This window comes from Lepus europaeus, chromosome 1 (genome assembly GCF_033115175.1).
Source record: "Lepus europaeus isolate LE1 chromosome 1, mLepTim1.pri, whole genome shotgun sequence".
Lineage (NCBI taxonomy): Eukaryota > Metazoa > Chordata > Mammalia > Lagomorpha > Leporidae > Lepus > Lepus europaeus.
The window spans coordinates 167437191-167456339 of record NC_084827.1 but is presented as its reverse complement, the minus strand read 5'-3'; the positions used below and the strand labels follow the sequence as shown (position 1 = coordinate 167456339).

General features: G+C 37.8%; 1 protein-coding gene across 1 annotated transcript in view; it reads right to left on the bottom strand.

Annotated features, from left to right (window-relative positions):
• Positions 1-19149, bottom strand: part of ACSL3 (acyl-CoA synthetase long chain family member 3) — an 85265-nt gene that overhangs the window by 14035 nt on the left and 52081 nt on the right. The window contains exons 4-11 of the mRNA XM_062192847.1: positions 13991-14168; positions 11630-11739; positions 10618-10756; positions 7877-8027; positions 6142-6265; positions 5844-5915; positions 4203-4342; positions 1382-1554 (exon numbers count right to left, since the gene is read on the bottom strand). Coding sequence (XP_062048831.1) covers positions 1382-1554; positions 4203-4342; positions 5844-5915; positions 6142-6265; positions 7877-8027; positions 10618-10756; positions 11630-11739; positions 13991-14168 — 1087 coding nt within the window. The remainder of the gene's footprint in view (positions 1-1381; positions 1555-4202; positions 4343-5843; positions 5916-6141; positions 6266-7876; positions 8028-10617; positions 10757-11629; positions 11740-13990; positions 14169-19149) is intronic.

Sequence of the window (19149 nt, the reverse complement as noted above, 5' to 3'; positions counted from 1 at the left end):
AAATCATCAGATGAAAGACCTCTCTCTCTTTGCCTCTCCTCTCTCTCTGTAACTCTTTCAAAGAAAATAAATAAATCTTTTTTAAAAAATCATGGAATTTCACAGATAAGTGTGGAATTTCCAGTGAGGACAGACCCACATTAAAGATATAGCAACAGTCAACAGCCTCAGTCCCCCTAGAATTTTTTCCCATCACATTTCCTCAAGTCAGGACCCACTGCATTCATTAAGTGGCTGCTCTGTACCCCTGGCTTAAAGACTAATGGACAAGCCGTTTACACTTTTCTGTTTCCTTATCAGGCCCCACAGCATTGCAGCACAAATAACTCTGGTCTTCCATGTGTCACTATTATAGTCTCCCTCACCTTACCTTATGATAGCAAGCCCTATCTGAAATTCCTACAGTATCTCAGAAGCAGGCCACAGAGTAAGACTGCTGGAATCTTCTGCTATCATGAATTACAACTATATTATGTTTGTTCTTTAAAGAGTATTCAAATATCAGAAATGAAAGGCTGATATTTAACACTTGAAAGACTTTGACTTATAATACAAACTGTTATTGATAACCCCATACTCAATCTAAATCTTAAATTTGCATGTTTTTAAGACTGCTTATTTCCTGCTAAATAAATCTAAAATTAGCTTCCAAATTATGTAAAGAGAACTCAACTGAAAGGCAAGAAAACACAGAATGTAAGAAAAACCTGGCATATGAATGGTAAACAGAAGCACTCAAGATAAACATGGAAAATGAGCAGTTAAAAAACTTAGTACCTATCAATATCTACGACATATAAAGTAGGAGCACAGTTCTCTAGCACTGGGAAGCAAAATAACTCTCTCCTATAAGGGACACATGAGGCACTATCTATGGGACTCATCTGGGAAACAACCACCATTTAGGCAGTGATTTCCTCCTCAATGCCTCATCATGATGAAGTCTGGTAATTATACTCACTAGACTCAAATCTGGTTCCTCTCCACACTTAGAAAGATCTCCATAGACATTTCTGAACTTGAGCACTCAACTAGACAAAAACACCTACATTTTTCTACAAGAAATCTAGTAACTGATTTTAGAAGATAAATATATACAACACAGTCAATGCTGGTCACAAAAGCTTCTTTCCAGAATGCTAAATACCTGAATAGTTTAATATGAAAAGCCTCTCTAGATGAATTATTGACTACAGATGCATCCAATACATTCTAAAAACTGGTATCAATAATACCACCTCGATTTTAACCACTCATCTACTAGACAAAAACCTCTACTACTCATCTCCAATATATTTGCAGAAAATAACCCATACCAAAAAAATACCTGGAGTTGTACTTAAGTCTCAGATGGACACTTCATTTCAGGAACAACACTAACCTTCTGTAATTGTTCCAGCGCCAGTAGATTCAGTAAGTCCATATCCCTGGCCAACAGGACAGCAAAAACAGATATTCATGAACCGCTGTGTAGCTGCAGAAAGTGGAGCACCACCACACAAAAGAAGTCGAATATTTCCTCCTAGCAAACTTCGAACTTTCCGGAAAACAAAGCTAAAAAAAGGAATTAATCAGAGTCACAGGATTTTAAAGCTGAAAGATTTCCAAATCATTTTCTAATCTCCCAATTATGATATGAGATTTTTTTAATTAAGTGACTTATCTAAAGTCACACAGCCAATTGGGGAGATTCTCTTGACCTGCTATTTAAATCTTAGCTCCTAATAGTTTAACAAGGTAAAGAATACATGACTTCCTCATAAGAAATTTTCAAGTAATATCTAAATTCAAAATCATAAGGAGGCTGGCACTATGGTAAAGCCACTGCATGTAGTACTGGCACCCCATATGGGCACCGGTTTGAGTCCTGGCTGCTCTGCTTCTGATCCAGCTCCCTCCTCATGTACCTGGGATAGAAACGGAAGACGGCCCAAGTGCTTGGGCCCCGGCAACCCATGTAGGAGACCTGAAAGTAGCTCCTGGTTCCTGATCAGCCCAGCTCCAGCCATGGCAGCCATCTGGGGAGTGAACCAGTGGATAGAAGATCTCTTTCTCTGTCTCTCCTTCTCTCTGTAACTCTGCCTTTCAAATAAATAAATCTTCAAAAGAATTATTATACAATTTAATTTTGTGTAATAATGGAAAATCCCTTAAATCATAGTAACTAGTTTTATATAATATATATTATTGTATTATATCTACATGAAATTAAAAGCAAATTAGGTTTTTGCTTACTTCATTAGAAATGTGCACATATTTATACAAAGCAACACAGCTCTTTTTTGTTGTTGAGAGAGATACGGTGTGTTCCCATTTGCTGGGTCACTCCCCAATGCCCGCAAGGTCCAGGACTGGGCGGTGTCAAAGCCAGGAACCAAGAATTCAACTTTTCCCACATGGGTGACAGATACCAACTACTTAAGCCATCACCACTGCCTCCCAGGGTGTGCATCAGCAGGAAGCTGACTTGGGAGTTGGGAGCTGAGTCAGGCATTGCGCCCAAGCATTCTGATACAGGATTAAGTGTCTAAATAGGTTAAATAACCACCTCCAGGGCTGGTTCTGTGGCATAATGGGCTAAGCCTCCACTGAGGTGCCGGCATCCCATATGGGCACCAGTTTGAGTCCTAGCCACTCCTCTTCCAATCCAGCTCTCTGCTATGGCCTGGTAAAGCAGTAGCAATGACTCAAGTGCTTGGGCCTCTGCATCCACATGAGAGACCCCGAAGTTGTTCCTAGCTCCTGGATTCAGATCAGCAAAAGCTCTGGCCGTTACCGCCATTTGGGGATTGAACCCACAGATGGAAGACTTGTCTCTTTGTCTCTCCCTTTCTTTGTCTATAACTCTATCTCTGAAATAAATAAATATTAAAAATAAATACCCACCTCCTAGCTATTTTTAATATTTCACTAATTGAAGTTTTATTGTTTAAAAGAAAACTGGTAAATCATCTATGAGGAATTAAAAAAAGAAAATAATTCATCATCTAATTGATATGTTTCTAATAATATTTTAATAAATTAAGATTACTCACTACTTCAATCCAAAAGGGGAAGAAGATTTAAAATAAATTTTTTAAATAACTTTGAAAAATCAAATTAACAAACTTTCCAAAGCAATGTATATATATCTTGCTAAAGAGATAATAAGGCAGGGTAAAAAGCTTATAGAGTTTTAAATAAAAAGAAGTACCTGAAAACTAATTTTGTCATAAAAATTTGAATGCCATACTTTAATTTCCAATTACTAAGCTATTTTATCATAAAATCATAAATCTATTTAACATAGATATCTGGGATAAATTGGTCATTTAAAATTTTGAATACAAAACATTTAATCATATTTAGTCTTCATTTTATATTCATACTGAAATTTTATACTGATGCCAATATAAATTTCAAATCAAAGAGAAATTTTCTCAAAATAAGTCCCTTAAGTGTCCACAGAAAATATAAGTACAACATTAAATACAGCAAAATTCTAAATGAAAAATATTTTCAAAAGATACTGCAGGTTTTTTTCAAGACTTATTTTTATTGATTTGAAAAGCAGAGTTAGAGAGAGAGAGAGAGAGAGAGGCACATCAGAAAGAGAAATCTTCCATTCGCTGGTTCATTATCCAAATGACCTCAACTGCAAGGCTGGACCAGGCTGAAGCCTGCAGTTAGGAGCCTGGAGCTTCTTCAGGTCTCCTGTATGGGTCCTGGAACCTAAATACTTCGGTCGTTCTCAACTGCTTTTCCAGGCACATTAGCAGGGAGCTGAATGGGAAGTGGTGCAGCTAGAACTCAAACTGATGCCCCTATGAGATATTAACGTTGCAGGCAGTGGTTTAACCTACTATATCACAACACCAGCTCTTACAGGTTATTTTTAAATACCTCATATTCTTTTTTTATTATATCTTTTATGTTTTATTGATTTTATTTATCTGTAGACAGAGTTACAGAGAGAAGTAGAGACAGAGAGAGAGGTCTTCCATCCACTGGTTCACTCCCCAGATGGCTGCTACAGCCGGAGCTGCGCCAGTAATAAGCCAGCACCCATATAGGATGCCAACACTGCAGGAAGTGGATTAACCTGCTTCGTTACAATGCTGCCCTCCCCCAATATTACTTATCTCTATCTCAATTAACTGGTTAATTAACGTGAATTAAATGATTAAATTATCAAGAGGAAAAAAAGGAGGGTCCTTATTTACCTGTCACACAGTGGGGTACTACGTCCTTTTGAAATTTGTTCCATTTTGTAATTATAGGCCAGAATAAACAGATTGCGTTGAAAACTACTCATTTCATTCACTTTATTCATGACATTTTTGTAGATCCGATCCATAATTTCCTGCATATATAAAAATGAACATATAGTACATAAACACATATGTATATAAATATATTTGTAGGCATAAACATATTTTATGTATAATTGTTTATATTTTATAAATGTATATTTATAACATAATACATATATAAATATACAAAAATGAATATATAATGCAGTTAATGATTAGCAGCTGCCTTAAATATTCAAATCTGAAAACCTGATTTGTATTTCTATTTAAGGCTTTATAAATTTTCATTAAGGCATTGTAAAAGATATATTCTATCAGGACGAAACTTTTAAAATACAGCCACAATTAATTTAAAAATGAGATTTCTGAAGAAATAATTTTTAACAGAAATACACCTAGATACTCTTGATAATAACACAAAAAGGGGGAAACATAAAGACTTAGGGCAGGAATACATCATTATTGATTCTTTATATTTCTTTATCTCACTTACTCTGAATCAAACACTAAACTCACAAAATAATTAACATCTATATGATATTTATTTTTATAATCTAACTTTATTTTTTTAAAGATTTATTTATTTGAAAGATAGAGTTACAGAGAGAGGGAGAGAGACACGGAGATCTTCCATCCACTGGTATACCCCCAAAATGGCCACAACAGCCAGAGCCAAGCCAATCCAAAGCCAGGAGTCAGAAGCTTCTTCTGAGTCTCCCACATGGGTGCAGGGGCCCAAGCACTTGGGCCATCCTCTGCTGCTTTCCCAAGAGCATCAGCAGAGAGCTGGATCAGAAGTGGAACAGCTGGGACTCGAACCAGCACCCATATGGAATGCCAGCGCTGCAGGCCAGGGCTTTAACCTGCTGTGCCATAGCACCAACTCCTCCAACTTCATATTATATAGATGTAGCATACTGTTTGCTCACAAAAGGGCCTAGGTTTCCTTTGTTTATTGATTTGTTTGTCTTTTAATATCATTGCCACGAAAACTTTCCTTGTCTGCACTGTGCTTGCCAAGTCTCATTACCGAAAAGTATACGTTAATGATTTATAATAATTTTTTCTCCACAGTTTTAAGTTATAATTAGTTTTGAACAAATTAAGAATTTAAAGCAGGGTACTACTAGGAAACTATAATCACACTTAAAGAAACTCCAAACTACTGACCATTTACATTTGACTTTGAAATAACTACATAAATACACTTGATATAAGCGCAAGTAATTCCCAACACTTTTAAGCAAAATCAGAAAGCCATAATAGGAGAAGCCAGAAAACTGCTGTGGGTCCTTTTTCTATAACTTTTTCCATTTAAGTAAAGAATCTGATGATAATATATGGAAGCTGAAGCCAGGCTGAGTGCTCAGTAAACACAAAAATTAAAGCTAAAAAAGTAAGAATAAATCCTGTAGAGCTTAATGCTCTAAAACAACATGGAGTAAATGCTGCATCAACTACCATGTCAGTGCTACCTTTTTCACACACATTACTGCTCTGCAGCAGATCGTACATCTTCAGTGCTAAATTTCAATACTGCTCAAGCCTTACCGGAACAGCTGCCATCAGGGTTGGCTTCAACATGGATGTATCCCCTTTGCTTCCTTTTTTTATTTTTGAAGACTATAAAAAAAGAAAAAAATGATCCATATAAAGTGGTCCTCACTTTGAATACCCAAGGAAACCTCAAATCAAAAAAGCATATTATAAATTCATCATTTTAATGTACTTATAAACTACAAAACACTTTAGAAGCAAAGAGTTTATTTCAAAATGACTTACTGTCATCCTTACAATATACTGTCATACTGAAAAGTCCATTATTTCAAGTCACAGACATTTAAGTTACCTGGTCTGCTAAAGTCTGTGGTGAAGAGTAGCCAATGCGGCATCCGTGAGAGAGACAAACGAGCTCAGCACTTAACTCTAGGACATGGGCCAGAGGCAAATATCCAATGTAAACATCTTCCTCTCTAAGACAAAGGAGACAGAAGAAAGGTCAGCTGTGCTCTATGCTCAAAGTGACTGCAAAAGGGGAGGAACAGATGGATACTAGTGGGGATGTTAGGGTGAAAAACCACAGCTGAAGCTAAACCGAAACTGAGGCAACAGACAAGGAGAGATGCTGCTTCCCACCCACAAATGTCTGCCAGATATTTTACAAAACAGATTCTGCTGTGGGAGTTGGGACTAAATCGCAAATAACAAATTATATGCTAATATACCACAAATATTACATATATATATATATATATATATATATATGCATATATATTTCAACAATTGCCCCATCCCCAAAATACCAAGTACAACTCAGGCAAACCTATAAGGAAATTGTTATTCCTAATTTGTTTTCTGTAACGTACAAATACATAAAAGAAATTTCATTCTCTATCCCCCAAACTCAATCCCACAGTAACTACGTGTGTACATATGTGTGTGGTTTCAGTACAAAAAGGCATTAAAAATAGCCACTGCTTCAGATCAGTCACAGGAATACTGATTCCACCTCTGGGAATGTTTCCTTTACCACTCCTCAGATGTCATCTGCTTTCCTCCATTATCTCTTTCCCACTCCATTATACCCATCCTGCTATCACTGGAGTTTGTCTTAAAAATAAAAATCAGGGGCAGCCATTTGGTCTAGTGGTTAACACGCTGGTTGGAATGCCTGCATCCCGTACTGCAGTGCCCAGTTCCATTCTCAATTCCAGGTTCCTGCTAATGTGAACCCTTACTGCCTAGTAGGCAGCAGGTAATGGCTCAAGTAGTCGGGCCCTTGGGAGACCCAGATTAAGTTCTAAGCTCAAGCCACTACAGAGGCATTTCAGGAGGGAACCAGACAATGAGGACTCACTCTGTCCATTTCTTTCTTTCCCTCTGCCTCTCAATGAATAACAAATTAAAAATTAAATAATCAGAGACTGTGAACACAGCTCATATTTACTGAGTAAATATTTACAAGTTATCTGTTTACCTAAACAGTATTTTGATATAAAAATGACTAAAGAAGCAACAGTATCAACTAGTTAAAAAAAATTAAGGGATTTATATACTATAACTCATTTGAAATTTAAAATTATTAAAAAGTTAAACCTTATAACTATTTCATAATTAATTTTAGTGTCCAATTTTTAGAAAATATTCAGTATATTGGGGCCAGCGCTGTAGCAGTGCGAGAATGCCATGTGGGTGCTGGTTCAAGTCCCAGCTGCTCTACTTCCGATCCAGCTCTCTGCTATGGCCTGGGAAAGCAGTAGAAGACAGCCTAAGCCCTTGGGCCCCTGTACCCACGTGGGAGATATGGAAGAAGCTCCTGACTCCTGACTTCAGATTAGCCCAGCTCCAGCCATTGCAGCCATGTAAGAGAGCCAGCAGATGGGAAGACTTCTCTCTCTGCCTCTGCCTCTATATTACTCTGCTTTTCAAATAAATAAATAAATCTTTAAATTAAAAAAAAAAAATCCAGTGTAAATAGCTTTTGAAGGAGCAATTTAACCATACATTACTAAAGACATATCTGTTAATAACAACATACATATGAAAACATTCCCTTTTTTTTATTTTTTTTTACTATGACATACCCCAGTCTTGGAATCCTTTTTGCCATCCCAGTTATACCAGCAATGATGTTACTATGTGAAATCATGACTCCCTTTGGAATTCCTGTGGATCCACTTGTGTACATGATTACTGCAATATCTGAGGGCAATGGTTTGCTATGAGGTTTGTTCTCTGTATTGAAGGAAAAATAACACACTTCTGAGAAATTCAATCATATCACCGATTTTTTAATAATTATTCTAACTCAATTCAACTAAAATATACATGTTTTACACATTAAGAACTTAAAATCTACTGAGACAAAAAAAATCTATAATGGAATAACAGCTATGAAGAAACACAAAGCAAGACAAGGCAACGAGATGAAGCAGATGCTACTTAGATACAAGTATCAGGGAAAGCCTCTCTGCAGCAATTTTAAGTGAAAATCTAAATAGGGTGAGGAAGAGAGCCATGAAAACCCTGGGATTGGGAGAATATTCAAAGGATAATAAGCAGGTGCAAAGGTCCTGAGGTACGAATGTGCTTGGCATCCATAAAGACGGTCAAGGACTACAGTGGGAGTGCAGTGGACACACACAGACAGCCGGAGAATTTTGGTGAAGTGGCAGACAAGACCACATATGTGGGGTCCTAAAGGCCTTGCTAAAGACTTTGGACTTCACTCCAGATAGAAAGCAATGTTGTTCTCAACAGAGGCATAATCATCACCTGTGACAAGAATTACTTGGCTGCTGTATGCTTAACTAACTGTAGAAAGAAAAGAAAGGAATTAAGGAAACAAAAGGCTATTTTACCAATTCAACTTAGAAATAAGTGTGGCTTGGAATCCTGGACTGAAAAACACTGTCAGGGTCAGCGTTGTGGCATAGCGGGTAAAGCAGCCACCTGCAGTGCCAGCATCCCATATGGGCGCTGGTTTGAGCTCCAGTAGCTCCACTTCCGATCCAGCTCTCTGCTATGGCCTGGGAAAGCAGTACAAGATGGCCCAAGTCCTTGGGCCCCTGCACCCGCGTGGGAGACATGGAAGAAGCTCCTGGCTCCTGGCTTTGAATTGGCTTAGTTCTAGCCATTCAGATCATCTGGGGAGTGAACCAGCAGATGGAAGACCCTTCCCTCTGTCTCTCCCTCTCACTGTAACTCTACCTCTCAAATAAATAAATTGATAAAAAAAAAAAAAAAAAAAAAAAACACTGTCCGGGCCAGTGCTGTGGTGTAGCGGGTAAAGCCACACCTACAGTGCCGGCATCCCATATGGGCACCTGTTCAAGTCCCAGCTGCTCCACTTCCGATCCAGCTCTCTGCTATAGCCTGGGAAAGCAGAAGATGGCCCAAGTCCTTGGACCCCTGCACCTATGTGGGAGACCTGGAAGAAGCTCCTGGCTCCTGGCTTTGGACCAGCACAGCTCCAGCCATTGCGGCTATCTGGGGAGTTAACCAGCAGATGGAAGACCTCTACCTCTCTCTCTCTCTCTCTCTCTCTCTGCCTCTGCCTCTCTGTAACTCAGCCTTTCAAATAAATAATCTTTAAAAAAAAAAAAAAAAAAAAAAAAAAAACACTGTCAACCATTTGTAATGACAACCCTAAGGAATAGAGATGACAAAGCAAAAAGAGAGAAATGAGTCATGGATGAAACTGCTAACATACCTGAATAAAATAACCCTTGACATGGATTTCTAAATAAATGTGGAAAGTCTTTATACATGTTCCCAAAGAAAATCTCCCTTCTCTATTACTCACCCAGATGTGTCTCTTGGAAAGTAATTCAGTCGAGTCTTTGCTTCTGCACCTGCCATTCATTCCTTTGCAACCCATACCACCATTCTCTACCTCTATCACATCTTGGGCACTGCCCTCTTTAAGACAACATTTGCCAAGTCTGGTAGTGCTTTTGCAACCCTTGTGTCACCCTCTCTGTACACCTGGTCCTATTGACGACTTGTCCAAATCTCCTTCCCTTGGCTTCACCAGCCACATACTCCTAACGTGGTTTTCTCCCTTTCTCTTCGAGTAGTCCTCAGGGGCCTTCAGTGACACCTTTCCCTGTGGGTGGCCTCACCTTTTCCCATAGTTCTAATGAATACCCAACTATTACTAGCTTCTAAATCTCTTAATTCCAAACTCAAGTAGACCATGTATGTACCTGTGAATGTCCTATCAGCACCTAAAACACATGCCCAAAATTCATGTCAGCACAGCCCTATTCCTGAGCTGAGTGAATGCTCACACTGAAGCACTGTTTCCTACTACAGAGGAAGTAAAGTACACCCTAACATTTTTTTACATTTATTTATGAGTAAAAACTTCTAGGCACCATGCCTAGGTGTACTAACTGAAGATACAAAGATGTCACCTCCAGAGAGGGAAGAGTTGGAGCAGAGTGTAAAAGGAGGGCTCCAGGTCGAGTCACTCCATCTGTTAACACATGCAAGCAATTCACATGGACAAGCTTAATGGCATACTTACAAAATCAACTTTAAACTATCCCAAAATGATAAGAAAAGGGAGATGGGAAGGTTTATTGGAAAAACTTATATTATCAAATATATTTCTTTTAAATTACTCCTATTACTTTTAGAACATTAATAATGTATTTTTCTTTAAACTTTTCTTTATGGGTTAGATGAAAGGATACCTAGAGAGAACCACTTCTCCCAATCATGGTCTAGATCTGATCTAACCATAGAGTCAAATCTCTGGAGTAATCCTGGAGAAGTGCCCGCAGAAAGCACTCATCAAGAATGAGTAAAGGGAACATACCCAGGCTCCCCTTTGCTCCCAGTGCTTGCACTGCAGCCATGGTGTGCACGATGACACCTTTGGGGAATTCAGACCAGGTTGGTGGCTTCCCATCAACAGTGATGATATGCCTCAGGCGTGGGACCAAGGAAACTATGTCCTGGAAAAATGCCAACATTTACCAAGTTCTTTGTTATTCCTTGAAACAGTTTAGCAAATAGTTCAAGATACAAGAAAAGAGGTTTACCATATTAAACAACTATTTAAGAAATTTCTTATCTCAAAAGAAAGGGGGGGAGTTGCAATGGCATAAATATCACTTTGAGATTGAGAAATATTGCACTAAATTGAACTTAACTCTTTTACAGCATGTACCCCATGTTCTTTAGTAAAATCTTAATCAATGAAGCCACTGCCTTGCCAAGTGGGCACATACACACAGGTGACATGAGCCCCAGGGAAACCAGAGTCAATCACTCAAGTTTTTAAGAGGGGAAATAAAAAACACATGAGATAAAGTGGGGAGTAAGGATTTCACTTGTAAATTTGTAAAGCATAAATAAACCAATGAATGAATGGTCCAGATATTTCTATTTTTATAGAAAACTGTCTAGAAACTAAAAAAGCCCCATTTTCTATAATTTTCCAAGTCTCCAATTTTAACTTTTACAACATTCTGAAGTCATTATTATACAATAATTCAGGAGCAACATGAATTACCAGTTTAAAGTATAACCCTTAGAAATTACAAATTTATTAAAAAGACTAGAAAATATGTGAGTACAATAAAAATTGTGACCCCTTTTATTTAGACATAAGAACATTAATAATTTATAATATAACCCTGGACTATCTGAATTTGTATATATATGAAACCCACTTTTTATTTCCTCAAGAAAAATAACAGGGTATGATATTCATAAAAGCTTACAAAAACAGTAAGGATGTAAGAAACCATAAATTAAGTATCTTAACAGGTCTCATCACACTGCAAATTCTAAAGTGTCAGTCACAAAGCAACTGCAGAATTCACCTTCAACTTTGTCTGCAGGAGTTCTTTACTAGTGATGATGTTGGTCACCTCTGTCTCATTTAATCCATGAACAATGGCCGGGCCTCCTAGAGTAGCATATAACGTAACAACTACAAGGAAAAGAAGAGCAAATCAAGCATACACACATTTTATAAACTACCGGGTGCAAATAAAGCCTCACAGTGGATGTATATCATAACCAAGCATTCTAAACTGTGAAATCCATAGTCCATTAGAAAGTGCTTTTTTTAAAATTATTCTAACATAATTTGTTGACATCATACCTATTCACCCTCACCTAGTAGCCCCAGTTTCCAATATTTTTAAATGAACAGCTTTATTCTTTTAAAGATTTTTTTTTTTTTATTTGAAGTCAGAGTTACACAGAGAGAGAAGGAGAGGCAGAGAGAGAGAGAGAGGTCTTCCATCCGCTGGTTCACTCCCCAGTTTGCTGCAAAGATCAAATCTGAGCTGATCCAAGCCAGGAGCCAGGAGCTTCCTCTGGGTCTCCCATGTGGGAATAGGGGCCTAAGGTCTTGAGCCATCTTCTACTGCTTTTCCAGGCTACAGAAGAGAGCTGGATCAGAAATGGAGCTGGGCTCATACCAGTGTCCATATGGGATGCTGGCACTGTAGGCGGCAGCTTTACCCACTACGTCACAGCACTGGCCCCCAAATGAACAGTTCTAAATTTTAGTTGGTTTCACCTACAGATGTTACTCTGGGGCTATCACTCTGGAAAGGAACTGTAACTGATTACTGATTTTTAAAATTTCAAAACCTAACTCTTGGGGCCAGTACTGTGGTGTAGAGGGTAAAGCCATCGCCTGCAGTGCCAGCATCCTATATGGGCCACAGTTCGTGTCCCGGCTGCTCCACTTCCTATCCAGCTCTCTGCTATGGCCTGGGAAAGCAGTACAAGATGGCCCAAGTCCTTGGGCCCCTGCACTGACAGGGGAGACCTGTAAGGGGCTCCTGGCTTCAGATCAGCACAGTTCCATCGTTGCAACCAATTAGGGAGTGAACCAGAGGATGGAAGACCTCTCTATCTCTCTGCCTCTCCTTCTCTCTCTGTGTAACTCTTTCAAATAAATAAATAAATAAATAGATCTTCTTAAAAAAAATACTTAATTGTTGACTACTTGGTATTAAAATGTAAAAAAGAACATATACCAATAACATGATTAATGAAATGTCAGACTTAAGGCATAACATGTCAAGAAAATACCATGAGCAAGTGACAGTATGATTTATTCTAAGGCAGAAAAATCTAAAGAAAAATCTTAGAAAATGTCAAAATTACAGAATATAAATAATAATGTGGAATCTTACCTTCTGCTTAACTAAATAAAGTTGGACACAAAATGACTTGGAAAATAGGTTTCTTTTGAGAAGCTTTAGAAGAATTCTTAACATGAGCTGGGCATTTTTTCTATCAGTTGGGATGCACATGTCTCATATCAGGCGGTTGGGGTTCAATTCCTGGCTCTAGCTCCTGAATCCAATTTCCTGCTAATGCATACCCTTGAGGTAGCAGTGATGATTCAAGTGACTGGGTCCCTGCCATTCACATGGACTACATTCCTGGCACCTTGCTCCAGGCCCAGAACAGCCCCAACAGTTGTGGGCATTTGGGGAGTGAAACTGCACAGTATGCGTGCACTCATTCTCCTTGTGTCTAAGAATGTGTGTGTGTGTGCGCACGCACAGTTGTCTCATTCATTAAAAAAACACATAATGAATAGAAGAAAAAGTGCAAATACATACAGCAAGAAACCTAGTTAAAGTATCTTTTCAGTCTCATCTGAAATAGGAGACAACATCTACACCTGACATTTTGGTACCACCATCTCTTAACCAAGCATTCAGTAATATCCCACAGACTGAGCCATCTCACTCACCACTGAAGCAATTACAACATTAAAATACTCCATCATTTAACCTGGCACCTTGAAGTTTACCGTGTTCAAGTATGGAAGTGTCTTAGAGGTCAACTGTTGCCACTGGGAGATGTGGCATTAACACAAGAACAGTAACTTCAAAAGCGGATTCCTGAGAGACGATAATGGAGCAAGGATCCCTAAGTAAGCGTAGGTCTGTTTCCTTAGACCCAGAAAATCCCCTGCTAATAGGCTAAGCCTCTTCACTACATTGACTGGGACAATTTGTTCCACAACTGGTTCTTTTTTCAGAAACAGACCAAAAATTACAAGTCACAACTAAGAATTCTCCACTAATTGGATGCCCCATGAAAATTAACCTAACCTTTCACCCTCTTGAGAGTGAAATATTATAATATTTAAGTATCATCTCTTTTAAAATAGTAAGTCCACTCTTCAGAGAGTAAGAGAGCCCACATACGCTGAAAATTGTACATGAAACACGCCTGTGCAGCAATCATCCACTCGGCCCTGGTCTCACAGAAGATGGCGATGTTGGTCTTTGGTTTCTGACCCAACATGTGTAAGCCACTTCCAAAATTAAGGGCTCGAACGAAGACATCTTCATAGGAGAGCCAATTATAGTGTCCAAGAATAACCTGATGAAACAAAAAATACAAATAGCTTTTAATATAGCCAAAATATTACCTTACAAAAGAAATTAAAATATTCCAAATTCTGAGCAACAAGAACGTTATACTTGCATAAAACTTTTTTTCCAATAAAAAGCTAGTAATTGAATTTTAAGTGAAGAACTATTTTTAAAATTAGTTATAATATCTTGTATGACAACTCAAATCCTATTCTAAATCTTTAACTGTAACTTCTTTATTTAAATCTTAGTTTCCAAAAATATTCAGAGTTTGGTGGGATCTTAAAGGTCAACTTCCTGGCTAGATAGTCACATACTATCAATCAACTTACAGATTTCATTTACCTAAGTGATTTAGATGTTAATTTAAAAGGTATCAAGTACTACTGACACCAAAATTTCCTCTTCCTCTACTTAGAAATTCCTGGATTTAACATGGGATGGTACAACATGACCCACAAACAGAAACAAGTCCTACCTAAGCTAATAGAAATATTTAAGACTTCAATTTAAATTGCTTTATCTAACTCTCAATAGCAAAGTAAGCAAGTTTCTATTTATGCAACCATCTAGAAACTGGTTGTATTATTCATCAGAGCCCCTCTGTTCAAGCATGAAATGGTCACTGGCACTCCCCAGGCTTTTAACATCTTATCTGTGTTTATCAAAAGTACTGGTAACAGGGCCAGCGCTGTGGCATACTAGGCTAAGCCTCTGCTTGTCTGTAACTCTACCTTTCAAATAAATACATAAAATCTTTATTTAAAAAAATACTGGTAGCATCAGGTTTACCTTATTAATAACCCCCCCCCCTTTAAAGCTGGTTAACAATTTTTGTTGTTAAGGATATTCTTCAACTTCAGTAAGGCCATATATCCCCAACTACACACAGATTAGATAAAAATCTCTCTGCAAACATGCAGATGGTTCCCAAAGATAGTTATGTAATTAATGTATGTCTCAAGCATTTCAAAACCATCTGAGCATATCCACTTTTAAAAATGCAAACAACATTGAAGAGATTTCTAGAAACAAGAGGTTGGATAAAGATTTCTAAAAATTTTAAAAGGATAAATGCCGCCCTCTAGTGTTTAATTCAGTGATAAGATTTAAAATGGAAACACTATTTTGATGGAGAAGCCAACTGTATTTAAGATACTTATTTACTTTTGGTCCCAAACTCTCACCTTGCTCTGCACCCCCACGAAAGGCTCAGCACTCCCAGGGAGCTCCAATGACTTCAAAAGGAGCTCTGTGGGGGTGAGAAGACAGATGAAAATTTGGCCAACATGTGAACTAGATTACAATTATTAAAAATTTTAAGCTCAAAAGAAGCTAAATGATGGGCTTTATAAATTTCAAAGACTACATGTGTTCTTGGGAGGGAATTATATCTGTGAAGTAAGAAATCTGCTCTCTTTATATTAATAAAAAAGAGTATGTGTGTTCTGAAAAGGCATTTGATATATGATCCAAATATGTAAACTCATGCTGTGATATCACCATGTGACGATCAAGTGTAAGGTTTCTTCAGATATATCAAAACAAAGATCTGAATTTTGTTACTTTAATTATTAAAATATTTAGTCATCTAGCACTTATAAAAATCACATTTAGAGAACTCTACTCTCTACCCATAATTTTATGTGATTTTTGCTAGAAAAAACTCATAATCCTCAATTCGTCACTATGTTTAGCTCAATCCCACACTAAACTCATTTATTTATTCCCTGACAATATAGTCAGGGAATGAATTGACTATATATATATGTATATATATATATATATATACTATATATATATAGTCAGTATATATATATATATATATATATATGTATGTATGTATATTTCCTGACTATAACACTACTGCAAAATAATTCACTCCTATCATCCTAGTTCATTTCTCTCCTGAACTCACACCAACTGGCCAAATTGCTTCCACTCTTATTTTCTCATAACCCACCACATCTCTTGCTTGCATTAACACTATGCAGGGTTTTCTCTTTCAGGAACAATGAAGTCCAAAAACCTCACCCTGGCTTAACCAGCTCTAGGAGATCTAGAAGCTGCAAGCCTCTCTGTGGCCAAACTCCTCCCCCTGACTCACTCTAAACACAACTTTGTCCTTCATGTCCTTCAAACAGCTGAGCTAGGGCAAGACAGACACTAGGACACAAATCTAGGGAGGAACTCCTCTCAGGACCAGAATGCCTTCTTACACTTTTCATCCTGTGAACTTCAACAGCTGGGCTCCTGTCTTACAATCACTGCATTATCCTGTGCCACAGCCTGGAAATTCCTTCACACACATCAGGGTAAAGTTGGACAGTTATTGGTCAGGCCTCAGCTTAACTAAAACCTACTCAGAGAGGCTTTCCTTGATCACTAATCTGCTTTATCTCTGCATACTAGTTACTGTATTTTTCAACTTGCTTATTGTCTTTGTTCCTCCCATACAAGATCCATGATAAAATAACTCATGTGTCCTATTCATCACTGTCTACTTAGTGCCTAGACGAGTTCCAGGCACTCAGCAATTATTTGCATAAATGGTATAATTCAACATAACTTCAATAGTCTTTTCATCTCATGCTCTCCTCCACAGCCTCCTTTTAAAAGACTGGTTCACAATTGATGACTCTGATAGGTCTAAGAGTCAAAGGGATCACACAAACAAGACTAGTGTCTGCTAATACTAACTGATAGAATAAAAAAGGGAGAGAACATGGGAAGGGGGAGATACAGCAGACTCATAGAATGGCAGATGTCCTAAACAGCACTCTGGCCTCAGAATCAGCCCTTAAGGCACTCGGATCTGGCTGAAGAGCCCATGAGAGTATTGTAGGCATGGAAAGCCAAGACACTCCAGAAAAAAAAAAAAAAAAAAAAAGAAGAAGAAGAAGAAAAAGAAGACCTAAATGAAAGATATCTGTGAGTGAGATCCCAGTGGAAAGAACAGGGCCATCAAAGATGGAGGTACCTTTCTCTGAAGGGAGGAGAGAACTTCCACTTTGACTATGACCCTATCGGAATAAGATCAAAGTCAGCGAACTCTAAAGGCTTCCATAGCCTTGGCAACTCATGACTAGAGCCTAGGGAGATCACTGACGCCATAAACAAGAGTCAAATTGTTAAGTCAGCAACAGGAGTCACTGTGTACTTACATCCCATGTGGGTTCTATCCTTAATGTGTTGTCTAATGTGAAGTGATGCTATAACTAGTACTGAAACAGTATTTTTACACTTTGTGTTTCTGTGTGGGTGCAAACTGATGAAATCTTTACTAAGTATATACAGAATCAATCTTCTGTATATAAAGATAATTGAAAATGAAAAAAAAAAAACCTGGTGTTAAATTGGAAATTGCATAGAAAATTAATCAATTTTTTAAAAATATCATGTAGAATCTCTGTCTTTAATGTGCTGTACACTGTTATTTAATGCTATACCTAGTACTCCAACAGTATTTTTTCACTTTGTGTTGCTATGTGGGGGCAAACTGTTGAAATCTTTACTTAATATATACTAAACTGATCTTCTGTATATAAACAGAATTGAAAATGAATCTTGATGTGAATGGAAGGGGAGAGGGAGTGGGAAAGGGGAGGGTTGCGGGTGGGAGGGAAGTTATGGGGGGGGGAAGCCATTGTAATCCATAAGCTGTACTTTGGAAATTTATATTCATTAAATAAAAGTTTTTTTAAAAAAAAAAGACTGGTTTAAATAAAAGTCCAGGTCCACCTAAACATTTGATTCCCACAGCTACTTTTGTTCTGATCTCTGTTCAATCACCTACTACATCATTTGTCTATTACCTTTGAAATGTTTTACCAGTGACCCACATATAAAATGTTCATTTGCCTTCAATGTGGCTATTTGAAAGATTATCATGGAGCCTTTGAACAGTCTCCTCATTCATAAATTCAGGGGAAGGGTTACCATGATTCTTAAGACCATTTTCCATTCTCACAACTGACTACATTGCTTTTCTATGACAGGTGTTAGACACACATGTAAATATCAATGTTTTCAGTCAGACTATAACTGCCTGGGACACAGGAAATTAATAATTTACTTTGCTCAGGAACTGATGAAATTACATGCTCAAATTACCTCAAAGGTAAGCTATTAAAAAAAGTAAAAAAATAGAGAGAATACAGACTATCCCATAAAGCAGAAGCACAAATACTTAACCATTCAAGTCCCTGACAGGTCACACCGTCAAACAAAGATCAAGTTTTCAACAGTCAGGAGTTTAACAAATTTAAACCCGAGGATTATTTCTGCTTTCACTATTTGGAACAGAAGTACCTCAAATCAAAAGGATACCTGGCTTAATATCTCCCTCCCTCCCTCCCTCCCTCCCCTCCCCCTCTCCCTCTCTCTCTCTCTCTGCAACCGAAGATTATTATGAACAAATTACTGTGAGGGAGCCAGAGAGAATAAAAATATTACAGAGACCGGGGTAGTTGATAACAATCCTGATGATGGTAATGATGAAGGCAGCTAACATTTACTACTATCTACTACATGCTAAGTCATTCCAAGTATTAACATATTAAATTCTCACAGTAACTAAAAGAGACAATTACCACAATTATCCCCTATTTTACAGATAAGAATCCTGAGGCCCAGATAAAGTAGAAGCATACTTCAAAAAGTTAATGGAATGGAATAAAAGGGTAAATTTTGGTGCAAACATTTTGAAATCCATGCATAAAAGCAGACTTCAAAGTTTATGGAAGATTAAATTACACATGCACTTCAAAATTTCATCCACCACAATAAACTTTTCTGAATTCCATTTTCCCTTAACACTTGCTCAGAATCACATAACTAGTAAGTGGTATGACCAGAATACAAACTTAGGAAAACTCATCCAGAGTTCTAAGTACTCTAGAAAGGAGCCAGTCTCCTATAAAGCCTTAAGAGTAAGGTGGTCTGAGATATAATTGCAAAAGATCATTTTAATTGCTGTGTGGGGTGAA